The 26,404-nt window shown below is 37.9% G+C and overlaps 3 protein-coding genes, 1 long non-coding RNA gene and 1 other non-coding gene across 7 annotated transcripts; 2 read left to right on the forward strand and 3 right to left on the reverse strand.

The window, feature by feature from the left end:
* Positions 1-8,588: 8,588 nt before the first annotated feature.
* On the reverse strand, positions 8,589-13,017 carry LOC106441984 (probable E3 ubiquitin ligase SUD1). 2 transcript variants are annotated; one of them, XM_048745175.1, is made up of 9 exons: positions 12,554-13,017; positions 11,726-12,409; positions 10,893-11,648; positions 10,588-10,799; positions 10,151-10,510; positions 9,886-10,043; positions 9,636-9,799; positions 9,391-9,537; positions 8,589-9,307 (listed from the first exon to the last, which is right to left on the reverse strand). In XM_048745175.1, exons 1-9 carry the CDS (start codon positions 12,896-12,898, stop codon positions 8,810-8,812), a joined length of 3,324 nt encoding a protein of 1,107 aa, XP_048601132.1. In that variant the 5' UTR covers positions 12,899-13,017; the 3' UTR covers positions 8,589-8,809. The 2 variants fall into 2 exon arrangements, with proteins under 2 accessions (XP_048601132.1, XP_048601131.1); XM_048745174.1 differs by having other exon boundaries at positions 9,886-10,046; positions 12,554-13,016.
* Positions 13,018-13,147: 130 nt separating this feature from the next.
* LOC125580556 lies at positions 13,148-15,665 on the forward strand. The gene is made up of 3 exons (XR_007318268.1): positions 13,148-13,292; positions 13,654-13,776; positions 15,165-15,665. It is a non-coding gene; the product is annotated as an uncharacterized LOC125580556 (long non-coding RNA).
* On the reverse strand, positions 13,851-20,159 carry LOC106438567 (DEMETER-like protein 3). Of its 2 annotated transcripts, XM_013879768.3 has the most exons (23): positions 19,968-20,159; positions 19,542-19,779; positions 19,383-19,472; positions 18,686-19,222; positions 18,519-18,578; positions 18,339-18,404; positions 18,109-18,216; positions 17,325-17,651; positions 17,154-17,244; positions 16,671-17,082; positions 16,513-16,592; positions 16,352-16,436; positions 16,178-16,269; positions 16,038-16,106; positions 15,912-15,948; positions 15,753-15,835; positions 14,969-15,463; positions 14,862-14,898; positions 14,723-14,780; positions 14,507-14,643; positions 14,354-14,419; positions 14,139-14,292; positions 13,851-14,055 (listed from the first exon to the last, which is right to left on the reverse strand). In XM_013879768.3, the coding sequence occupies exons 2-23, from the start codon at positions 19,768-19,770 to the stop codon at positions 13,946-13,948; spliced, it is 3,423 nt and encodes a 1,140-aa protein (XP_013735222.2). In that variant the 5' UTR covers positions 19,771-19,779; positions 19,968-20,159; the 3' UTR covers positions 13,851-13,945. The 2 variants fall into 2 exon arrangements, with proteins under 2 accessions (XP_013735222.2, XP_013735221.2); XM_013879767.3 differs by having other exon boundaries at positions 19,383-19,779; positions 19,968-20,131.
* Positions 20,160-21,042: 883 nt separating this feature from the next.
* TRNAR-UCU lies at positions 21,043-21,115 on the reverse strand. Its single transcript has one exon. It is a non-coding gene; the product is annotated as a tRNA-Arg (tRNA).
* A 99-nt stretch (positions 21,116-21,214) lies between these two features.
* On the forward strand, positions 21,215-23,457 carry LOC106438566 (protein DJ-1 homolog C-like). Its single transcript, XM_013879766.3, has 8 exons — positions 21,215-21,524; positions 21,613-21,813; positions 21,889-22,038; positions 22,108-22,287; positions 22,376-22,453; positions 22,587-22,787; positions 22,879-23,016; positions 23,085-23,457. Exons 1-8 carry the CDS (start codon positions 21,318-21,320, stop codon positions 23,310-23,312), a joined length of 1,383 nt encoding a protein of 460 aa, XP_013735220.2. The 5' UTR covers positions 21,215-21,317; the 3' UTR covers positions 23,313-23,457.
* Positions 23,458-26,404: the final 2,947 nt, after the last annotated feature.

Consider the following 26,404-nt stretch of genomic DNA (forward strand, 5'->3'; position numbering starts at 1 on the left):
AAGAGCAACCCCATTGGCAAGTTTCTCAAATAGGGGTTCTTAAATTTTAACTAGTTTATATCAATATTTTAACATTAATCTAATTATCTAGCTAAAATAAAATATTTTTGATAAATTGAACCAATTAAAAATAGGCAAGTGTTGTCACAGTTTCTCAAGGGTATCTAACAATATCTCCTTTGAGATACTTTTCTTTGTCTGTCTCTTGATTCTCTTAATTTTTCTTTAATTCTATTGTTAAGATACACCCATTGGACGGAGATGCTCTAACTATGGAGCTAAACACAAAGAGGTAATAACCTTATAGTGTGACTTAGAAGCACCTAAACAAGTGAATTACCAATAGACAAATATCTTTGTAAGAGATTACCTGGGGAGGAATCATGTTAGGAGGGGCCTGACCATAGAACATTTGTTGTCCAATACCAGGACCTCCAGGGGGAAACGTTGGCATGCGCGGACCAGCGGATGGAGGCATTGCAACTGGCCTCACTTGAGAAAACTGAGCCTGTCCACATCATGTACACACAAAGTATATGAGTATTTGGTATATCAAAAAGATGAGGTGATGATTCCAAGAGGAAGCAAACCTGTAGTCTGACACTTCTGTCTTCCTTCCTCTGTGCAATAGCAACATAGAGTGGCTTGCCTTCCACCATTTTCCCACTCAACTGTGACATCTGTACAATCATTCCACTTTTAGTAACAATAAAAGTGCCTTCCCTCACATATATACTCAACAAGAGAATATAACTGACTTACAGCTTCTGTTGCTTCTTCAGGAGTTGAGAAAGCAACAAAGCCAGACCCTTTGCTTATTCCACTAGGATCACGCATCACCTGTCATGTTTTAATAAAAAAAATATCTGATTTAGAGAAACAAAAGTAGGCATGTGGGTTCGGGTAAGTGGGATAATTCGGTTTCGGGTTAGTTTGGTTTAACATAAATCTTACCGGATTAATCCGAAATTAAGTTTGGTTTGGTTAGTTCGGTTTTTTTAAATCTTACTGAAGTTTTGGTTATATATTTGGTTTAATTTTGTTAAAATTTCAGATAAGTTCGGTTAATTTTGGTTAGTTCGGTTCAGGTTTTTGGTGTGGTTTGGTGCAGACCAAAAGGAGAAAGGACACCTAACCTTGCAAGATGTCACGGTACCAAAAGGAGAAAACATCTCTTTAAGTTTCTCGTCAGAAACGCTAGAATCCAAATTCTTCACATACAAGTTCGAACTCTGAAACCTCTCCGCAGCTTCCCTCAAACTCTCTTCACGACGCACCCTTAGCTCCGTCTCCCTCTCTGACTTCTTCTGCGCTCTACCAACATACCACTCCTTATCATCAAACATCTTCCCATTCAAAGACTCCACAGCCTTAGCAGCATCATCAGCGTTTTCGAAGTTGACAAAACCAAACCCCTTAGACTTCCCTCCTTCTCCATCTTTCATCACCACAGCACTCGTTATCTCACCATACTCGGCGAAAGCACTCTTCAAGTCATCATCTGTAGTGCTTTCCGCGAGATTCTTCACGTAGACGTTGGTGAACTTAGTTTTGTTTGCGGTGGAGTCTCTTTCTTGTCTCCTAAGGAACGGACCCACGTACACTTGCTTGTCGTTTAGCAGCATGCCGTTGAGTTTCTCAATAGCTTTCTGAGCAGACTCTTCGTCCGCGTATTGCACGAAGCCGTAGCCTTTTGACTGGCCTGAAGCATCCACGGCTACCTTGCATGACACGATGTTCCCGAAGGTTGAAAATGTATCGTGTAGTGCTTTGTGGTCGATGGACTGGTCCAGATTCTGCAAATTTGTAGCCAGGTTTAGCAAGAGAGAAACAAAATAAAACAAACATACAACTAATGGGAAAAAAAAACTATTTCTTTCACAATCAAAGGAATAAAACAAGATTCAATATCTCCCAATGTTCAAGAAATTGCTAGACGGTAACTAGCCGTTTCGTAGAAGAGTAACAAGTTAACAAATTATTGATTTATTTTTTATAGACATTCAATATTTTAGTTTCAAGTTAAAGTATAAAATTAATTTGATGAATTATAAAAATTATATATACGAAAACTAGACAAATTTGTGGATTTGACTAACTTAACAGATTTAGACTAATTTAGATCGATTTAGGCTAATTTAATAGAGAGAATTTAGACTAATTTAGAGTTTTAGATTGATTTAGGCTAATTTATACCAATTTTAACCAATCTAAAACTAAAACTGTTTAAACTTTAAACCCACAAGCATCTTTTATTACATCAGAGGTAAGGACAAAGGACAGAGACAAAGAGTTACCTTGATGAAAATGTTGCCAGCGCCACTTCGGCGAACACTAGGATCACGATGAGAATACATAACCCTTATAGGTTTCCCATAAAGAGGTATGTAATTGAGTTCCTGGATTGCTCTCGCAGCTGCAAACACAGAGCACGACAAAAAAAAAAAGTAAGTAGCATTACACACAAAGGAACACAACATTTTCAATTAAGAAGGCTTAGTTTGTAAAAGTGATCAAAGCTCTGAGAATTGTTGTGTCTTTATTGAAAGGAAACTAAGGCTCATATATAGCCGATTACAAGCAAACGTGAAAACGTGCAAACTGAAAGTTCCTAACAAAGTGGAACAACTAAAAGACTAATTCAAATAACAACTACTAGCTAGAGTATCCCTAAAACTTAGGAACTTATTCAACTAACAAAGACCTATTCGTAACACAGCCTCTCCTAAACTAAAACATCCAGTTCTAGTTTACTCCAGGAACATCACATACTCCCAACATGCCTCGCATCTTCTCGTAAGTGTCCATCTTCAAAGGCTTTGTCAGAATGTCTGCAATCTGCACATGAGTGCTGCAATGAACTAGCTCCACGACTCCATCATTAGTCAGATCCCTAAGAAAATGAAACCTCACGTCAATATGCTTACTTCTCTTGTGCATAACCGGATTCCTTGACAACTTGATGGTAGACATGTTATCGCAATACATCACTGTGCTTTCTTCTTCCCTTTGTGCGATTCCAATGCTCTCCAAGATCCTTCTCAGCCAAACCACTTGACACGCGCAACTTGCGGCTGCCACAAACTCCGCTTCTGTTGTGGATAGAGTGACCACTGGTTGTCTCTTAGAAGACCACGAGATGGCAGCACCACTTAGGAAACATACGTAACCCGTAGTGCTTCTTCTGGTATCCAAGTCTCCCGCATAATCACTGTCTGAATAAGCTTCAAGAACGTTGCCTCCATTCTTCTTATAGTGAACACCGAGATTGATAGTACCTTTAACATACCTGAGAATTCTTTTCACTGCTCCCATGTGAGTTTGAGATGGATTCTCCATGTATCTACTGATCAGGCTGATCGCATACATCAAATCCGGTCTTGAGGCAGCCAAGTACATCAGACATCCCACCATTTGTCTGTATACAACTCCATCTGCTTTCCCACTTCCGTCTTCTTTCACCAGTTTTGTTCCTGGAACAATGGGATTTCTCACCGAGTTGCATTCTTCCAACTTGAACCTCTCCAAAATTTCTCTTGCATATTTTCTTTGACTCATGTAGATGCCTGAGTTATCTTGAATTATCTCCACTCCAAGAAAATATCTCATCAGCCCCAAGTCAGTCATCTCGAATTCACTCTTCATGGCTTCTTTGAACTCTTCAATAACACTTGCTTTGTTTCCTGTAACAATCATATCGTCCACATACAGAGAAACAAGCAGAGTGTTACCTTCATCATCAACCTTGCCGAATAGTGTTGGCTCATAGGGACACTTCTCCAATCCTTTCTCTGTAAAGTAACCTTCAATACGACTGTACCAAGCTCTAGGGGCTTGTTTGAGCCCATACAATGCCTTCTTGAGCTTGTATACTTTAGCTGCTTCCTCTTTCTTCTCATACCCTTGTGGCTGATCAACATAGACTGTCTCGGTTAGTTCTCCATGCAGAAAGGCGCTCTTGACATCAAGTTGATGGATCTTCCAACTCTTTTCGGCAGCCATAGCTAGGATAGCTCTAATGGTATCCCATCTTGCTACTGGAGCAAACACTTCAGTGTAATCTATACCATATTTTTGAGCATAGCCTTTTGCAACTAACCTGGCTTTGCATTTGTCGATCTCTCCATTTTCATTCAACTTTGTCTTGTAAACCCACTTGACTCCAATAGTCTTGAAACCGTGAGGTAGCTCACATAGCTCCCATGTTTCATTGGCTTCAATAGACTCGATCTCACGATTCATAGCTTCTCTCCATTTCTTTTCTCTCACGGCATCTTCAAACAGGACAGGATCAGTTGTCTCGGTGAACATGACCAGATCTTCCAGCTCCTCTTCTCCTTCCGATAGTCCTTCCCCAGTTACATAGTCTGTCATCCATGTTGGAGCGGTTTTTGATCTCCTTTCTTGAGTGACTTCAGAAGCTTCAGCATTGGTGTGACTGCAGTCACCAGTTTCACATCGTGGCATTCTTTCTGGTTCTGCTTCAACAGCAGCTTCTTCATCCACTTCAAGCTCATTTGATCCATTCTTTTCCTCCTCTTTCCAATCCCATTCAGCATCTTCTTCAAACAGAACATCTCTGCTAGTTATGATCTTCTTCTCCACTGGATCATACAGCCGGTAGGCTTTGGATTCCTCACTTGTGCCAAACAGGACACACTTCACACTCTTATCATCAAGCTTCTTGCGCTTCTCCTTAGGAATGTGCGCATGAGCAATACATCCAAAGAGCTTGAAGTGTTCTACTGATGGTGATTGATCACTCCAAGCTTCCTCTGGTGTCATACCTTGTACGGCAGAGGTGGGGCTTCTATTCAAGATGTGCACACTCCAGTTTGTTGCTTCTGGCCAGAACCGTTTTGGGACTTTCTTCCCAACCAACACACTGCGAACCATGTTGAGAATGGTCCTATTCTTTCTCTCAGCAACGCCGTTTTGCTGTGGCGTATAAGCTGTGGTGAGTTGTCTCCGAATGCCACTGCTCTCACATAGCTCCTTGAACTCATTTGAATTGTACTCACCACCTCTGTCTGTCCTCAAGCACTGAATCTGCAAGCTGGTTTCTCTTTCTACACGAGCCTTAAACTTCTTAAATGCATCAATAGCCTCAGATTTAACAGAGAGAAACTCAACCCAACATTTTCTCGAGAAATCATCAATGAACGTGATGATATACCTCTTTTGGCTGTTGGACTCAGGAGTGATTGGTCCACACAGATCAGAGTGGATCAGTTGAAGCTTTTGAGAAGCTCTCCAGTTACTCTTCTTGGGAATGACTTCTCTCTGTTGCTTTCCAGTGATGCAGTTGTCACACAGCTTGCTTGGTGCCTTTATCTCAGGTAAGCCACGTACCATGCTCCCAGACTTCAGTGTCTTCAATCCTTTGTAGCTCAGATGACCATATCGACAATGCCACAAGTACGATGTGTCCTCTGTAGCAGTTTTGAAGCATCTGGATTCTTGAGACATCATCTTGGCCGTGACTACAAACATCTTGTTGGCAGTCATTTGAGTTTCCATGATTAACCCTTTGGCTGGATGATAGAGTCGACATGCTCCATCTTGTATAACAAATGAGATCCCCTTCTCTGCTAGCTGTCCAACGCTAATCAGATTGTTCTTCAACTCAGGAATGTAGTACACATTTGTTATAATGTGTGGATCACCTTTGATGAGCATTCTGACATTTCCTCTCCCCATGACATCCATCTTCGAGTTGTTACCAAGCTTAACATGGTGTTTGTACTCCTCATCCAAGTTGCTGAACCATTGCTTTTCTCCACTCATGTGATTGCTACATCCAGAATCGAGAAACCACACCTGCTCTTCCTTCTTGGTCTCAGCATACGCCATCAACACCATCTCTTCAGCTTCATCAAACTCAGCATAGTTAGCCCCATTCTCCCAGTTAGGACATTCATACTGATAATGTCCTAGCTTGTGACACTTGTAGCATTCAACCAGAGCCTTATTGGGTGATCCTCTTCCTGATCTCCCTCCTCTGCCTCTGTAGGCTCCTCGGTATCCTCCTCTGCCCCGATTCCACCTTCCTCCTCTCTGTTGATCTCCTTGTTCTTCGGTAACCTTCAGAACATGCTCCTCGTTTTCTTTCTTCTTAAACTTCTGCTCATGCACCAGCAAAGAGCTTTGAAGTTCGTCAATTGAGAGGCTCCGTATGTCTTTGGACTCTTCAATCGCACACACTATGTATGTGAATCGATCTGATAAGGTTCTTAGCACCTTTTCCACCACCTTTGAGTCTGACATCTCTTCCCCAAGGTTTCTCATGTCATTGGCCACCGTCATGACTCTTGAGAAGTACTCGGTTACACTCTCTCCATTCTTCATTTCGAGAATCTCAAATTCTCTACGCATCCTCTGGAGCTGTGCACTCTGCACACGCTCATTCCCTTGGAACTTTGCCTTCATCGAGTCCCATAACTCCTTGGAACTGTTCTTCTGCAAGATCTGCTTTAGGATTGTCTTGTCAATGGCTGCAAACAGATAGTTTTTGACCTTGAGATCCTTGAGCTTCAGCTCCGCCAACTCTGAACGTTGTTGCCCGTTGAGTACTGTCCCTCTTGCTGGTTCTGCGAACCCTTCTTCAATGAGACTCCACCACTCTTTTGATCTCAATAGGTTCTCCATTAGCATAGCCCAATGTTCGTAATCTCCATCAAACTTTGGGATGCTAAGCGTCATCTCTCTCTCTGCAGCCATAGTGTTTTCTCCTTTTTTTTTTTTTTGATTTTGCTCTGATACCAAATGTAAAAGTGATCAAAGCTCTGAGAATTGTTGTGTCTTTATTGAAAGGAAACTAAGGCTCATATATAGCCGATTACAAGCAAACGTGAAAACGTGCAAACTGAAAGTTCCTAACAAAGTGGAACAACTAAAAGACTAATTCAAATAACAACTACTAGCTAGAGTATCCCTAAAACTTAGGAACTTATTCAACTAACAAAGACCTATTCGTAACATAGTTACCATCTGGTGGATTGGTGAAGTTAACGTAACCGTAGCCGAGGGATCTGCGAGTGGCTGAGTCTCTGCAGACTCGAACAGACACCACCTGGCCCATTTGGCTAAAGGCTTCGAAGAGCTGCGAGTCCGTCACGTTGAGATCCAGATCACCGACGTAAAGCGACGTCGTTCCGAACTGAGCTGCCGGGGCCACCGTAGTCTGAACCTGAGCCATTCTCTTTTTTTGGGTTTTTTGGAACTTTTTTTATCTTTTTTTTTTGGGATTTTTGATTTAACTCTTCCCTCCCCTCTCGTTTATTAGACTGAAACCAAATCGAAACGAAGGAACAATGAAACCAAACAAAGCTAAGAGATTTTTTTTTTTAATCTTTTTGTGGGTTTTTTTTTGTGGGGATATATCAGAGGAGAGGGAAGGTGAAAAAGGTAGGAGCTTGCCGGCGGCGAAGCCTGCGACGGCGGATTGAGATAAAAGCTGTGGGCGAGAGATTCTAGGCGAAATGAGTTGCGAAAGATGTAAGAGAAAGCATTAGGATATAAACCTAGTAGAGATGAGTTTTAGGAAGATCTCAGCCGTTGGATTGAGTCTGAAGTAAAACGTAAGAGTTAAGATTGAGTTTGACTTTTGAGAGTTCGTTGGTGATAAGGTCGGGAAAAGTCAGACTTACGCGTGCGTGTGTCACACTCACACCTTCGCATATTAGCTTAGCTGTTAAATTATGATTATTGACCAAGTTTATGTAGTTAGAATAGTATCACAGTTGATACATTCGATTGTGTGTTGGTACACGCATATTTATAGTTTATTAACACTACGATATGTCATTTGTATTTTACATATTTCCTTTGATTTAACATTGTTCTAAATGCTCATTCGTAACATATCTTTCTAGCAAATTCTTATTCGAAGATGTAATAGTTGTGTGTACAAAACTTATTTAGTGTTACTTATTAGATGCAAGTCATGGCCAGCATTCGCTGATATGTAGAAAGTATCTTAATTCGACTAGCAATATGATAAGATTTGACTCGTCAAAACTATATTCAATCAGATATACGACATGGTGTGTTCCAAATCCAATGGAACTGCGACAGAACATATTTTTATATTGGCCTTATCTTTCATAAGCTAATGCATAATCTGAAGAAAAAAATCTAATTTATATTTTCTTAGAGATACTTGAGAAATTTAACAGTTATCTGATTGTTACAAGATTTATTATGACTCAACGGCAACTTGACATATCATTACACGGATTATTGTCCTTTTCTTTTGTGTCGTTGGATCTCTCGCTTTTCATTCAGAACTACTGCTCTATGTCATGTTTTTGGAATATCTGTTTCGTGCTTAACAAACCGTTGTTTATGGCTTAGAGTTACATGTTGCACTAATAATATAAAAGATGTGAGATAAAAGTGCATTACAGCAACACCACGCAAGGGTATGGACCAACAGTAATATTTCAATCGACACAATTGATTTATTTTTGTGTGCTTAAGATAACTGCTCTGACTTGTTATTAGTTAAGTGATCTCGAGCCATCCCTTGGAAAGAAAATAGAATTTGAAAAAAGCAATCGTTTTCCAAAAACATTACAAAAGAAATATGAACTAACGAAGCGTTATAAACTTATTTCTAAAGATCTTTCAGTTTTAATAACACACACAAAAAGGAGAAACGGATATATATAATTTACACATCGACAAATAAAAAATCTTTTAAAGCCAATCCCTTACGGATCAAGTAGAAGTACACAAATGTTAAACGACTCAGTGACCAGTTTCCAACGGTTGTTTGGTTCACCACCTGACACAACACTACTCTTTTCTAAGCTTCTTGTTGGATCGCACGTCTGAGCCTAAGCCCAGTATCAGCATCTCCCTCACGTCCTATCAAGACCCCACCATCTCCTCCAGCATCCTCACTGCTCTGGTTTAGGTTTTGGTTAGCCAGGGCAGCCTCCCCAAAGTTATGGAGCCTCCGACCAATGAGATAACGGTCATCACGGATGGAGTTGTGAAGGTTTCTGAACCAGACGTGGCATCTCTTTGCGCAGAAGCAAAAGAGGCTCACCGAGAGACAACCTATCCATGCGAATCTGTAGACCGCCGAGTTCACAACTAGCGGATATCCGAGCATCGGGAACACTCCTCTCGCCAGGACGTAGGGAACGCATAATGCTGTTAGAAGCTTCATCACGATAGGGAATACAATCTCTCTCAGTACCCACAACCCTTGAAGCCTCGAGAATCCATCTTCTCTTACTCTCTCAAACTTTGCTCTCCAGCTGTCATCCATTATCGGAAGCATATGATCCAACATTACCTGTCCATGGTCGTCCTTCTTTAAGTGACAAGATATATAATTATTATGCGGTAAAAAAATAGCTAACGGAAATAAATACTTACCAGTCTAGTCCAGATCTTCAAAAAGATGAGGCCAAGAGCCCAGTCTTGATACAGAAGGAAGACAGGGCTTTCATCTACTGGGACTCTCATTGGGACGATAACCAAGAGCTCAAACAGAAGTCCGATTAGTACCGGAATGATAAAAACCTGTTCAGTCACCAATTTTAAAACACAAAATCAGGAGTCAAATGAGCTTGGAGCATCTCAAAATTCTGAATAGAAAATAACAGCACAAAACCACTTACCCATATGGCTAATAGTACCGAGCTCTTGAAGACAATCCCACACCATTTCCATATTTGGTTAAGCAAGACTGAAGTCCTCCTCGACTTGACATGCTCGATAGCATACCTTCCCCCAGATATGGCAGTCCAAAAGGCATATGTGCCAATAACGAAAGCATACAAATCTACAGATTTAGGAGAAGATTCTGTTAAAATTGGTGTATCCTTTTGAAAGAACGAAGCACAAGATCAAATTTAAACACAAATTTACCATTGCATTTGATGCCATGCGTTATTGGGAGAACTGGGATGGCACTAAACAGAGCACGTCCGAGTGAAACTGGTACAACTATCAATGCTGAATTGAAGAGAAGAAGAGTAACCCATGCATAGAGTAGTAGAAGGATTATCCGGATCACAAAGTTGTACCTGCTAAAAACATGACGTTCATTTCAGAATCTTCTATATATACCAAGCATGTGAAAATTCCAAACATCAAGAAAAACTTTAATGCCATTCTAACGCAAGGAACTTACTCTGTATCAGATTGTTCTTCATCATCTTCATATTCCTCACCGGCGTTGACATTACCAGCACGGAGGAGATTTCTGTTAGGGTCATCAGCTGCTGGAAGCGCAGCTATGGCCCTGTCAGGTCCACCGACCTGTGCTCTGTTCTGCCTTCCTGGTTCACCAATTCCATTGTCCTGACCAACGTTGTCCTCTGGTCTTGGTAAGAGGAAGTCTGTCAAACCAAGGGCCCAACCGACGGCGGTGAACCAGCAGCGTAGAAGGGACTTGATTGTGGTCCGAAGTCTGAAATGCTCGATGATAAATGGTATGCATATTTGAAACAGAAGCATGTCGGCCGGAATCTCAGTGAATGGGTCGGATACACTGCATATATCCAAAGTTAGTAAAGACTTAAACAAACACAAGATCTCCAAAAACGAAGATAAGCAAATATCACTTACGATATGTCGAGCGGGAAGATTGAAGGAGCCATCCGGATAGCTAGCTTGACTGGTAAAAATACCAGCATGACAATCAAACTGCCGTAGACTGCAACAGATAACAGAACCCTCCGAGCATGCTTGTGTACTGGATCATCAATCAAATCTCGGAATGGATTATAATTAGGATCTGCGGGATCACGAAGGAAATACAAGACTCCAGGGCGAAGAACCTGCAATATATACAAGAGTAGAAAACAATATTAGATAGCAGAAGAGATAAACCTCTTTCTAGAATAAAATTGTGACCAAGGAAAACACAGTACCCCTCGAAGAAGGCTAACGAAGATGCTTATTTGCAGCATGTACATGATTCCAACAACCCAGTGAACAAGCGAGCTTGCCAGTGGAGAAATTGATAGAAACTGTACTCTGTGAGACATTGTTTTACCAAACATCCTAACTGTGCAAACATCTAGCCACCACCCACACATCAGTGGGAAGACTCCAAGCTCGATGACCAAAAGGAAGGCAACTTTAATCATAGTCATCAGATGCCTCATCGCTGCCAAGAATTGTCTAAGGAGGGATGGTACGGCTTCTACCATAGAAGCGATACCATAAAATCTCCCAACAGTCAGTGGCTCACCCTTGGCATAACGAATCAGTGCAATGATCCCGAGGTAAAGGAAAACCAGAAAGACTATAAACATGTACCCAACAGTCAGGGTGGTAACATCAGATAGCTTCGATGATCCTGTTACAGAACCTTTTAAGAGATCAGCAGCGACAGATAGAGTACTGTTTGCCCCGTTCAGTTCACTTCCGTTGACTTTCACCATCTCTGAGAGCTGACCAAGCAGTCCATTTTCTTGGCCCTCGTTAGTCAAATTTGAGACAGAAGTCAACGCACTCTTCAGAGTTGTATTTTCCAATGCTGAATCTATAAAATGCATTGATGCGGTCAGGGCAGGTCCTCTAGCAGCAGCGAAAAGCCACGACAGATGATACAATATAACCCGTCCTAAAGTGAAGGGCACAAAGATCACAACACCAAGGAATATCATATTGCTTGCCAGAACCTGAAAAAAAATGAAGATTTTAATGTGAGGCAAAGACAAGAAAAATAAATCCACAGGAGGAGAAACATTCAACTTACAGTAAAGGCATTCTCAACCAAATGAAACACCGGACCCTGCATTCCAACCAGCTCATCAAACGGAACATCTTCAGCACCATCAGCATCGTCCAAACCATCAAACATTTGTTCAACCTGAGCCTCGAGACGAGCTGCTTGTATATCCAACCTCGCCAGAACATTTTCAGGATTCCTTCTATTGACCTGACCAACACCAGCACCCTGATCTCCAGCATCTTCAACATTCCCCTCTCCAGCAAGGTTCCTATTACCCTGTCCAGCAGGTCTTCTCGCAGCACGAACACCGTTCCTCTCCCCTTCATCTTCTCTCTCATCTTGTCCTCCCAGCTCCCGCAAATGCCTAAAGTAATCCCTCAAAGAAGTCGCCCCGAGGAAAATGAAGACAATACTCGCCGAGAGCAAGAACCCGTGCAAACAGTCGGTGAGAATCACTGTGGTGGAGATGTGGCTTAAGAACAGCCTCTGAGCTTCCCCAAAGCTCCTCACAAAAGCCAACCGCCATATCCAAAACGTAATAAAGGGAATGGTGAGAAGCCACACAGAAAGCACGAAACTCAACCGGAGAAAGAACTGCAACACGTGGCAAGCTTTCATCGCAATCCCAACTACAAACTCCTGGAAAGGGAGCCTCGTTGGAGCATTCTCAGCGTACACTGGCGAGAACGAAAACGGATGCTTACAAACCTGCAAAGATTAAAATCAAGATTCAATCACGCAATTGAAATCATATCAATCATGAACCCTAAGCTTTTAATTAGATTATCTTAAAATTCTGCAAAATCAAATCAAGAACCCTAAATAATCAATTTATAAACAACCAAACGAGACCTCGCATTGACGAGCGTTGCTATGATTAAGCCACTGAAGGAGGCAATCCTGATGCACGAACTTGATGCTCCCGCTGCAAGCGCACGGATACCGAAGCGGATTATCCGCTTCCCCTGGGTTTCTGCAGATCCTGCAAACGTCCTCCTCGTCTTCGTCATCATCAACGTATCTGGAAGCTGTGGCCGTCGCAGACGCGGGATCCACGGCGGAGAAGGCGGTGGGAGAGGTCTGGCTCGAAGCGGAGAGGGAGGAGGACGAGGGAGAAGATACCGACGATTCCGATGCGGCCTCGGCCGCCGCGCCAGAGATGGAAAGCGATTCGGATTCAGCAGAGGAAATCTCCATGGAGAAATCCGAGCTTGGGTTGACGAAGGGCTCACAGGTGGTTGTGGTGCCGGCGGGTGATTTGGGGGAAACGAGTCGACTCGGTGAGTCTTATGGGAAACGACGAAGGCCACCGAGGGAGATTGATTGGTTTTATATGGATGGACTAGACCGGGACCTGTAAACCGGGTGATTTGACGGAATTGACCTTCCCTCTTGTTTAATTATCAACGGTTTTTGTCGGTTACGCGTCTTTAGCATTTGGATTTGGGCTGAAGAAAGAAACATAAAGCCCATAGTAGTTTAGGCCCAAAACTGATCGGTGGAGAGAAGAGGAGGCATGGATTCGCTGTTCACTCCTTTCTCTGCTCTCCTTTGCGCCATTTCAGAGCTAGTCTCTCGTGCTGTTCTTATGGTAAGCTCGTTGTACTCTATAAGTTTCTAACTTCGATGTGATAGATTGTATAGATGCTGAAATGGTCGATTGTTTGAGCTTGAGCTTTGTATTTTCAAATGAAGGGACTTTTTAATTAATCTTGGTGGAGACAACAATTAGTAGTGTAATATATCTCCAAATGCATATTCAGAACAGAATGTATATTACATGTTGTTGAAGTTATTTGGATTTTCTTGAATTTAACTTTTTGCATCCAAGAACAGAATGTATATTACATGTTGTTGAAGTTTGTAGGAGTCGTGTCCGGCTTATATCATCATCTCATTCTAGTGCTGTTTTTTTCAAAGATGATTTATTACTCTTATTGTTGTGTAACCAGGTTTTTATTTCCATGAGAAGCAATTTACAGCGTCTGATATCAAGAAAGGCAAAGACCCAATCCAAAGTTGCTTTGGATGTTGCAGCTTTCTCTCTTGGATTTGTCACCTATTGAAAGATCGTGGTATGTTTTTTCTATATCCTATTGCTGAATGGTATGAAGATGAACTTATCTAACTTCATTTTGAACAAAATATATGAGATGAAAAGAAAAACTTGTTTACTACTTAAAAAGAGTTTTTTCAACCTCTTTGATAACTAAAGAAAATACTAATAATAAAGAAACAAATCGATCAGTCTCTCATGTGCTTTTCTCCTCTCTCATCGGGTGGGGTGTGTAGTCTGCGGACGAGTCCTTCTGGAGTTCGTTGCTTTCTATCAAATCCTCTCATGCATACAAATCCTGCACATCACACCATCATATTGTTATTCATATATTTCAACTTAATAATTAAATAAAACTCGAAACTAGACAACGTTTGTTACCAGTCCAAAAACATAGTCGAGTTCTTGTTTCGTCTAACATCCGAAAAATGGATGTCACTGATGAACCACAATATAGCGCACGCTTCTCCAACCCATTACATAACTCTCTAGAAAACACAATAGGTTCTAAACTCGTCTCATGATCTGCAAAAACCTGGAAAAAAAAAGTTTTCAGTTCAGTGAAAACCAATACAATGCAGAAAAAATAAACTTACCTCATTGGTTTGAAAGTATGTGCCATTAAGTGGGAAACCACCTTGCATTGCTGTTCTACAAGGGATCTGTTCAATTTGCATTGATCCATGTAAGTTCAAGTCAATAGAGTTATTAGAAATTTAGAATGATAAGTCTTTTAATTCAGTTTTTACCAGAATTGTTCCACGGTAAGTGTTTGAACTTTCTTCTCGTATATTCCAACAATAAGAACAAGTCTTAATCACGCAGAGGTTTGTTCCATCTGAGTCACATTTCTTCTTTGGTGGCATGAACGAGTTTGACGTTTCACCTAGAAAAAAAAAATCGAATGAAAAATTAGTTTATGCTTATGTGAATGATGATAAAAGTTTTTTGTGTGTTTACCATACCTGGTTGCCAAAGGGCAAGAAGATATGGACTAGGATCATCACATTCTCTTCTCTCAAACTATAATACATAACAAAATCATATTAATATTCTAACAGATCATACAAAAGTGATGCCAATCTTTAGTATATATATACTTACATCATTGAGGATCTCATGGTTATCAGGAAGCACATATCTGCAAAACAAAGTAGATTATATATTCCCATAATATGATAATCTTGCAAAAGTAGATAAACAATACTTACACCACATGTTCAGTTCTTAATCTGTCATAGTACTTTGTTTTACGAGGCAACTTCATTGGAATGCATGCATTCTCCTGGGTCATTACTGCTAATGCTTTTGAAATCTCATCATCAGAACCGTTGAGAATCGTTCCAATTTTCTTAAATACATCCACTACGTTTTTCTTCAGTGCATCAATGTCGATATTGATTCCAGGAATTGCAGCATTAGACCGACAAGAACTTCTGCAAGGAGTGTCTTCAATGTCTGGCAACTCTGGAATTTCTCTAGCTGGAGAAGAGGGGAACTCAACTATTGGCTCACAACAGTTAGTTTGATTACTGCATTCAGTGGAAACACATTCTTCAATCGAGTTTATCTTTGATGTCATCTTTGCATCGTTATCATGACAATATGAAGTTTGTGATTCTTGGGACTCTTGGAACTCTTGTGACTCTTGGGACTCTTGGAACTCTTGTGTCTTCTCTTCAGGACCCTCGAGAAGAACTTTGGAACTGAAAGAGAAAAAAACTGGCAAGTCAACGTCTGTTAAAATAATTTTTCTTTGGTTATATGGTTGCCTTTTGAGAACTAGAAACGGTTTAAAGAGAGCTTTGTTTTGCTTGCAAAATTATGTGTAATTATATATGTAACTAACAAATGAGACTTTTCAAGTTTGTTATTGTCAAGTAAATTAAATAAACTAACATATTTCTTCTTTTTGTGTACACAGGCAATGGTAAAGAGACATGCAATGATACTCGTATTAAAGTGCATCCTAATGTATAGAAGAAAGAGTGTAACCTGACGTATGCACTTGCAAAATATTTGCATTCTGATTTCATCGGACATGCATTACAATTAGGAATAACCTTCGTACAGAAGACCTGTGGTTTACAAGATTTAATCCAAATGAGTACTGATATGTATTTAACTGAAAAATATCATAATGAAAAGGTGCACCTTTCCAAATGTTATCATCTGATAATGTAACTCGTACCTATAAGAATAAAAGTACTAAGATAATCAATACATGTCTATATATGATATCATAAATGATTAGTTTGTTAAAAATAATATTAAACTTACAGTGTTTCTTGAGGTAGTTTACATAGTCGTGGCCAAAGATATTTTTGAATTGAATCCATTGAAGGATACCTAATTGAAAAAGAGTAAAGTGTTAATTGCTTATATTTCTAATTTCTTTAGCAAAAAAAGTAATACTTAACTGAAATAATTGATGCAACTGAACACCATCTGGCAAAGGTTCAAGAGGAACCCAACCAAGACGAACTGCTATACGTCCAACATTTGTATCAACCTATACACATCCAAGAGATAATGATCGTTAAAAGATAACAAATAGATTATAGATATGAATTTTTAATAATTTTATTTCGTACCGGAAAAGCTGAATGTTTAAGTCCTAAAAGTCGCACGCACTCAGCACTCTTTAGCCCTATTCCTTCTATCTCCAATAGATATCTCCTGATAATACAAAAGTTTTAGTGACTTTTTCCAATATAAAGCTTAAATAACATTAAATAAATCAACACAAACATACTTCACTAAGTCGGAAGGAGCATCTCGAAGCCATTCAAGATCCACGATTCCATTTTGTTTTGCTTCGTCGTTGAGAAATTTCTTTAGAAAAAAAAAAAGACATTTTAGTATCTGTAAAATAATATATCACCAAGGTTTTAAACAAAAATAGTTTCTTACCAAGATTTTTCTTGCAAGACCATTATGTTGTCCTCGTTTCATGATGGTGTCAGCAAGAACTTGTTGATCAGATAACCTTACAGCATTCCAATCAACAGTGTCCATATGTATTGTATCCCTAAATCCTTCTTTTGTGTAGATTTTTCTCAAACTCTCCCAATCAACACTCTCATCTTCCATGATACCTGTTTTTTTGTTTTTTCTTTTTGCATCTTTCTCATGCTCTAAATTTTCTTGTAAGGAGACAGATCCGAGTGAGTTTTTAGCATCATCGTTCCCATTCTGAATTGGTCTTTGACCATCACCAACTAAGTTATTAACTTCTTGAGGTTCCTCGATGAAATATGCTAAGCTTTCCAAACTTTCTTTTGCATCCACCGGAAATTTTGCAGCAACACTCATGAAAGCATTGCTGTAGAAAATAGTTGTTAGAGCAAAAAAAATATTTCATATCAAAGTTTTGTAAATTGATTCAGATTTTACCTTGAAAGGTAGTCGGAAACATTTTGTGTCAAAAATACTCCAACCACTGAATCAACAACCGAACCTTTCCATTGTTTAAATTTCCTATTGCCTACAAGATAGAACCACTAACATAATTAAATGCACAAATTTTTTTGCTAACAAAATATCTTACAAATAATAACATTGTACCTTGTAGAAGATGCATCCGGTTGATGAAAAGTTCTATCCGGCTTTGAAAGATCTCTCGTTCTCCTTTCCACTTGGACTCTGTATTTTCCTCATTGGAATATGAACGATGTGGAAGATCGTTTTCCATTAATAACTCCCACTCTTTAATGGTTTCAGGATCAAGATTCACTTTTGCAATAACCAATTTTTTCTTTGCCTTGCCCAAAGTTGTTACTCTTCGATTGATATTCAATTTCTCCATCTCCTTGATTAACTTGGCAACACCTTTAGTAGCCTTTTTAATAGACTGTTCAGGCCTTATGTTAGTAACAGATTTCATAAGTATATCTGCAAAAACAAAAACAAAACAATTAATAATGTGTAACCAAATCAACCACGCTATATATTAGTGTATCTAGAGAAGAAATCCGCAATTAATATCTTAGTAATTTATAATGTATCTGCATTAAGATATGGTGGTCTGCAACGCAATTAATATGTTGAACCCTATTATTATTATTTATCCTAGATACAATTATTCTTTAAATGTTCAATTGTTTTATACCTATACATGTTACTACTGTATGATAGTTGTAGAGGTGAATCTAGTGATGGTGTTCATAGTTAACTACTTCTTCTAATATGTAGTAAATTTATAAAACAAATCAAAGTTTAAATCAAAAGTGATAGCTACTTGCAAGATTTTTATGATTTTTTCTCCTGTAATTTGAAATATAAAACTGGTTTCCGTGTAATGAAACATCAAAATTATTTTTCTTATAAATCAAAATAAAAATATGGTTACCTTCTTTGTGTAATGGAACATCGGCTAGTGATGGAAGATTGTGTTCCCTTTGATAATTTAATTGTAGAGTTAGATTATTCATAACTTTCTTTTCTTCAGTGTGTAAATCTGTAAAATTGATTATGTTATGAGTACATATGTAAAAACAATATATACATAATATAACTAGATATAGTAGAGAAAATATCAGACTTTATGAATATATAATAAATTGTATAAACACCCATTACCTTTAGTCTGAACAGAAGCATCTTGACGTCTAATTTTCTTAGCCTTTTTCAAGTGTTCATTCGAGCCTACACAACAACAACAAAAAATCATATAATTGATATTGCAAAATTATTATCATCTATTCTTTTCTAAGAACTTAAACAAACACTTCAAAACATTATCAAAGATAAAAGTTTTACCATCTGTTATTTTCTGGTTAGAATGCATCAAACTCAGCTTTGGTGCCATATTTTTTATATCTGTCCGAAATATATAGATAATCAAATTAAATACAACATCAACAAATAATTAGATAGGTATATAATAAAAATACTTCAACAAAGAATAAAGAAAAATAGTTGATTACCTATATCATCTGGATGAATTTCTACCAATGACAAAGTTTCTTCTATGCATTCATAAGATAGAGCAATCATAGTCCACCTGGTCATATTTTTCTTTCGACTAGACCTTTTTGATTGCTTTTTCCAGATGGGCATAGGAAATGAGATTGGTGATATCAACACATGAAAATCAATCCTGCGAAGTGTGGTCATCCTCCTTTTGCCTTTTGGAAAACTAGGCCAAACACTTCTACTGAGTTCAAGACAACCAGAAATACCTTCTTCATCAAACGGCAACGTTCGAGCAACATTCTTTTTCGCCTTGTTTTTTCTTCTCTTTGGAGAACTCTGCTTTTCTGGAGTTTGAAGCTCAACTACATACTCATCTTCATCGCATTTCTGCTTTTTACTCCTTTTATTAGATATAGTTCTCATTTGAAGATTGGTGGGATTCCTTGGTTTCTTGCCATCTTCCATAATCATTGGCCTATGGAATCTCTTTTTGGATATCTTTTCAGAATATTTCTTCTTTCTTTCTCCATTAACATGTTGTGAATCATCTTTCCACCAAGTAAAACAATCACAAACAAGATCAATACATGACAATTTGTAGCTACCTAAAAAATTTCTAATATATAGTGTTATTGAAAACTATCATTGTTTGATAGTTGCGATGTTTGTGCTAACTGCTAACTATATTTTTCTTAGTAGATTTTTTACCTTGAAGAACTGTTGACTTGGCATTTTTCTCTTCAGTTTCTTCTTTAGAGTTTTTCTTCCCATGTGTGCCATCAAGACTTTGTATATCGACTTGTACCAACAAATTAAATAAAAGCGTGGTACTATAGATAATAACATCAGTTTGAATTAAATATTTACCTTTAAAAGTTTCTGGCTCTTCACTCTTTTTCACAGACTCCTCTTTAGTTGTATTGTTTGTGTTGAAATCTGAAGAACCAGAACTTGCAGAGTCATCCATGTTTTGTAACTTATTGAGCAGCTTAGGAGGCTTTCGTCGAACATAGAATTTCAGTGGCGGTTCAGGCTTAACCGGTGTTCCTTGAACAACCAAACCGGAAATTTTGTCTAGATCTTTTGGCTTCTCCATTGTTGTCTCCTGTGACATATACATTGATTAGAAAACCTTTATAGACATCAACTCAATTTAATTTAACTAATTCTGGGTGAGATACAAAGAACTAGATAGTTTCTTACAAAAAAAAGAAAAAATTGACCCAAAAATAAGATTTTGAACTTTATGAGGAACGATCGTATATGGAGAACTAGAGGCGGAATTAAACTTACAGAATATAGTTGATGTATACTCTGAGGCCAGAGAGAGACAGAAGGACTTCGAGAAGAATAGTATATCTGAAGCACACACGATTACCCTCAACTTCAGAGAAAACCTTCGGGGAAAAAAGCAAATAATATGAAAATAAGAAAACACGATCTCTTATATTCCTGTAGAGAAAAAATGGTTATTTTCCTTTTTCAAATTTGAGGGTTGTTTTTACATATTTTGATGACGAGATGTTTAGATAATTATGCTAAATATTTCCAAAAAAAAAAACAGAATATTCAAAATTATCATGGCTTTTTATCAGTTTGAAAAAAAATATATTTAAAATATGAAGAGATTTTCCTATATTCTCGTGGTCTATCTATTTTTCAAGAAAATCTATCAATTTTTGAAATGTAACGCTTAGTTTATTTCGAAAATATACTAAACAAAAAAAAAAATTCAGCAGCTACTTTTGTTCACTGGGTTTGGTTAGTATTAGGGGCCTCCAGGTTATTTTATTTGTAGGTTCCTCTAGTAGAAAATATTATGGACTTTTGTCTATTAGTTATTTAGTTATGCATAAGTTCATGTCTTTTTAGAAAACTTAATGATTTATATTTTATTTTAGATGTTGTACATAATATAGTGAAACCCAAACAAAACAAACATTATTACTTTGTTCACATAGAAAGCAAAACACAAAGAAGGACAATGGTCAATGGAGAGTAACGAAAGACATAAGGGTGGTTGGTGAAAATGCACACTCAGCATTGTGATATCAATCAATTGATTCGACAGACAGATAGTGTCTCCATCACCAACAGGGAGCATACAGATCTCGATCCTAGGGTCAGCAGCAAGGGCTGGTGTAGCTCACAAGATCGGCTTCAGGGAAGGTCCTGCTCTTCCTCTTCTTGATGAACTCGGGCCAAAGACAGTTTAAGGTTGAGCTAATCATTTCAATAAGCATATTTGTACTCATTTAGTTTATACATTTAACTCAAAAAATGCAGGTATTTTTAGGTACTCCGTTATAGCAAATTGTACCGCACGAATTTTTTTGTTGTCAAAAAAAAAAATATATAAAGGAAGGAACACGCCCGGTGGGACTCGAACCCACAATCGTCTGATTAGAAGTCAGACGCCTTATCCATTGGGCCACGGGCGCCTTGTTGCTATTACAAACCAAATAAGATACTTTTTCTGAAGTTTCGAAGGTAAACGAACTGTCAACACGGCGATGATACGACCGCGTTTCATTCGTCTTCTTCGCTTTACTTCGAGAACTGTAGAGTTAATAGATAAGACGCTCTCTCTCTCTCTAGCTGCATTAGCAAACGTCACTGTGCTCTTTAAGATCTTCGCTTTCGATGATATCTTCGCTGAGTCCAACTCTAACAGAGCCAAGACTCATCTCTTCGATGTGCTCTATCTCAGCGACTGTTGCTCCTCCGAGTTTGCATTCAATCTCTCTGATTCATTCACCAATGAAACAAAGGAAAGCCCAAAGCTTAAGACTCAGAGCTTCTTCAGCGTCGTTAAGTATCGATGTTGGCGTCGTGCCAATTCCCAAAAAGGTTTCTCCTTTACACCTTCTCAGAATCTAAAGCTCCCACCTTTATTTGCCTAGAGAGAGATAAAAATTGATAAACCACGTTTATATAGGTGCTTGTTCCGATTGGATACGGTACGGAGGAGATAGAAGCTGTAGTCCTAGTCGATGTTCTACGGCGAGCTGGTGCTGATGTCACTCTTGCCTCCGTGGAGCAGAAGCTAGAAGTTGAAGGCTCATCAGGGACCAAGCTGCTTGCTGATGTCTTAATCTCGAAATGTGCTGAACAAGTTTTTGATCTAGTGGCTTTGCCGGTAAGTTAATTAGACATCACAGAACATCTCCTGCTTGTTCTGCTTTTGGCTGATTTATTATCAAATTGTGGAAAGGGAGGCATGCCTGGTGCTGTTAGGTTAAGAGACTGTGGAGTTTTGGAGAAGATCATGAAGAGACAAGCTGAAGAGAAGCGGTTGTACGGAGCTATCTCCATGGCTCCGGCTATGACTCTTCTTCCATGGGGGCTTTTGACTAGAAAGAAGGTATAAAAGCTTAAGGACTGGATTTGTATTATCAGATTGTAACTAATCACTTTGATTTCATTGTGCAAGACAACAGGACATCCTGCGTTTTTCGGGAAGCTGCCTACGTTTTGGGCTGTTAAGACAAACATTCAGGTCTCAGGGGAGCTTACGACTAGCCGTGGACCAGGCACTTCTTTTCAGTTTGCTCTTTCCTTGGCTAACCAGCTCTTTGGAGAGACCACAGCCCAATCTGTTGGAGAGCTTCTGGTCTTTATCTTTATTCACTTGTTTTGGATCGTTCTTTTCTTTATCCATCTTGATATGTAACATTCTTCTTTTCTAATCATTTCTCTAGCTTCTACGCGATGGTTACCAGAATCCTAAGATTGAAGAGGTGAATAGCATTGACTGGTCTCTAAACCACACACCTCGTGTAAGTCAGCATGAAGCTATAACCAATTCCCTCTTCTTTCACGCTCATTTAAATACGACAGCTTAGAAAGTTGGCTGGTTCTTGTAGATTATGTGAAAATGTTTTAATGGTGTAAATAAATATTTAAATTCAGGTTCTTATGCCGGTAGCTAATGGATCTGAAGAGGTTGAAGTGGTCACAATTGCAGATGTTCTTAGAAGAGCCAAAGTAGATGTCACTGTTGCATCGGTTGAAAGATCTTTGCGGATTACGGCTTCACAAGGCACTAAAATTGTTACTGACAAATTGATTGGTGAAGCTGCTGAATCAGCATATGATCTAATCCTTCTTCCTGTAAGACATCAAGATCATTAGAGCTATATACTGATGTTTTATTACATGGTGAGTTAACTTTTGATGTCTTTCTATTGATGGGATTATCTAGGGAGGCCATGCTGGCTCAGAACGTCTACAGAAGTCCAAAGTTATCAAGAAGCTACTCAAAGAACGACAAGAAGCTGGGCGAATATATGGAGCTACTAACTCTTCATCTACTGTCCTGCATAAGCATGGTTTACTCAAGGTGAATTTAAGAATTTTTTTTGTTATAGATATGAGCAAACACTGTACACCATTTGGATTATGTTGCAGGAGAAGAGAACAGCTGTGTACGTTTCAGACACAGATGGGCCTGCAAGTGACCAAATGATCGAAGGAGCTGAAGTTGTTATTGATGGAAACGTGATTACAAGTTTGGGGCTCGCAACTGTTACTAATTTCTCTCTAGCTATAGTTAGTAAGCTGTTTGGACATGGTAGAGCAAGAAGTGTCTCAGAAGGGCTTGTGCATGAGTATAGAGGGAATTTGAAAGCATCTTGATCAAGATACACAGTAAGAAGATGTCTCCTCCTGCTGATCCTGAATCTCGAGTGTATCTACCAGAAATTTTGCAATTTATGTTAGTTTTGTATAAGATTTTGTATTACCAGTTTGAGATTACAACATGATTGATTCTAAACTTGAATACAACATCCAAAATAATATTTACATAGTTAACATTTGAAAACCAAAATATCCGGGTTAACCCTTAGTATTGTTAAAACAATTTAATTCAACAACTGGAATCAAATACTGTTTGAATCAAATTGCAACCTATAGAAAAGGTCAATATACTTTAAAGAAAAAGAATTTTGTAAGATATTATTATCAAGTGCTCATTATTATTCACCAACTAGATACAAAAAAGTGGTGGGGCACATCGTCGAACACTAATTCTCGATATTTTTTCTTAAAGGATTGCATTGAAAACGAGATTTGAGATGCACTATTAAGATCTCCTAATGTTTCTCTATTAATTTTTCAGTTTTCTTTTTTGATGGCTGTATTTTTCTTATCCAATAACATATTTTTTACTTACGTAGATAATTTACATCATATATTAGAACTTGGTCCAACCATTGGTAAAAAGCCAAATTGGTGTCTGATCCGGTTTTCTAATTTTAAAGATGCCCAGTTTGGACTCTAAAACAGTAGATCGTCTCCTACCATGGAATATAGTTATATAATTAGTGTTTAGAGAAAATGAGACCTATCTTAGATGCACTATTAAAATCTCCCTAATGTTTCTCTATTTTTCAGTTTAGTTTTTTGATGGCTATATTTTTCGTATCCAATAACATATTTTTTATTTAGGTAGATAGTTTACATCATATAATAGAATTTGCTCCAACCATTGGGCAAAATCTCTGCAATTTTAGGGTTTATGGTTAATTTTTTGTTGTTGAATATCTACAGCTGTCTAAGACTACCTTAGGGTTCAAGAATGAAGGAAATACATGTTATGTAAACAATGTGGGGAAGATGCAAGTAACATGCCATGCGATTTTGTAAAGCGTCTCAGATTTTGGAGGGGTAACTTTGAGGAAGATAGAGAAGAAGATGCTCATGAGTTCCTCATCCAGCTGATTTATGCATGTCCTTCTGAAGATATTTTGGTGGTGTTGAGAACCAACACTATAAATGTTCAGCATGTCAATGTGAATCTGATAATGAGGTGTACTTTAACCATGTTGGTCTTCCTATAGCAAGCACACTGGTGGAAGCAATGGAAAAAAAAACTTTGAGAAGGAGCTTGTATGCTTTGAATGTCAAATGTAAGCTATACCACATATGATTATTTTATTTTTTTTTATAAAAAAATGTTCCATTTTTAGTTGTAGGAGAAACAAAGACAAAGATATGTAGAACTCAATTCTAGTAGCACCTGAGGTTCTCATTATACATCTCAAAGTAAGCTTTATATTTCTGTTAATAAATCAATTTGCAAAAAGTATTGTTCTTACTTTTTTTTTACAGAGGGTTAAGCTAGTTGGTAAGATAGATCCACACATTTTATTCAAGAAGAATTTGACTCTGTCCACATTCATGACTAAACCAAACGAGGTACAAGATTTCAACTTAAATTAATGTTTGTTTTTCAAATTTACTTACTTTGTTAAAAAGGCAGGACCAACCAAAATACATGCTTTGTGGTTTTGTTGAGCATATAGGATCAGATTTTAAGACTGGGCACTATACTGCATATGTTCAGGTAGTGATTTAAATTTTTCAGCTAACTCTTATGGTTACTGATTAATTAAATGTATATACTGATTAATTAAATGTATATAGAATTCTGGTCCTGGTAAATGGTATTGTGTCAATGATTCGAACGTCTCAGACTGCAGACTGGAAGATGTTTTGAAGAGAAACTCATATATTATGTTCTTTAAGTGTTCCAATGAAAGGCCAGCTCAAATAAGATCCAAGATCACATCTCAGCTTCATGATTCCTCTTCGAAGTCGAGTATAGAGAAGGGTCGAGAGAGAAAAGAGATAGAGGAGAGTTAGTGCTGAATTAGACTGTGCTTCTGGTGATATTCTACTCAGCCTCTTTGTTTCCATGACACTGACATAAATGCATAATTAGCACTTTGCAATGTTAATTAGACATGTAAGAAAAAAGGAATGAAGTGGAACTAGAAAGCAAAAAATATCACATCACATCGATCAAGATCTTGCCTATGAGGTGGACTGTACAATATGAAATGTGAAGATAATGAATTTACCAGAGATTAATAGAAAAGACAATTGTTTAGTTCACATGAAAAAACTGAAGAAAATGAAGAATGATGGAATCATATGTGTCTTCAAAAGAGGAATCATTATGATAGTTCATCTGCACATAAACCAAAATTAGAACCAGCAAACAAAAGATAGATGCAAACATACAAAGTCTTAACATTTTAAAATAAAATAAATTTACTAAATCGAAAGCATAAAAAATAACATCATAAACATTCTGTGACTTCATTTTTCTTGTTTGAATGTCATATATAGTAAATTAGTAAACTTTTCTAAATGATATAGCTCTGACGAGAAACTTTGAAATATAATATTCTTCTCAAAACATATTATGCTTATAAGGTAAGATTATTTTTGGTATATCTTTTTAGTAAAGGTAAAGGAGAATAGCTTGTGAGTGTATTGCACTAGAATTTTGGTTGACAGATTTTACTATAAACATTAAATATTAAATGCATAAAATTAGGAGAGAAAATATCTCGTCAGTTGATTGCAACAACTTTTTGAATGAAATGTTCCACTACAAATATTTAAATATAATATGTATATAAGAAAAAAACCTTGAGCGTAGACTACAACAACTTTTTAATTGACATATCCCACTATAAATATTTAGTATTACATGATTTTGTATTAACATTCATCGTTATATAGATTTGATATTTTACTTTCATATAAATCATACTACAAATATTATATTATAAATTTATAACACTTTGGTAGTAAAATTATAAGTTTGAATATAATAAGCTTTAAATAATAAATAAAAAAAAGTTATAGTGAGTATATCTTAAGAAAATTACTGTAAATAGTTTTTTGGAATATTTCCTAAATTAAGTTTTTGGTTG

The sequence above is a fragment of the Brassica napus genome, chromosome C1 (assembly GCF_020379485.1).
Source record: "Brassica napus cultivar Da-Ae chromosome C1, Da-Ae, whole genome shotgun sequence".
In the NCBI taxonomy this organism is placed as follows: domain Eukaryota; kingdom Viridiplantae; phylum Streptophyta; class Magnoliopsida; order Brassicales; family Brassicaceae; genus Brassica; species Brassica napus.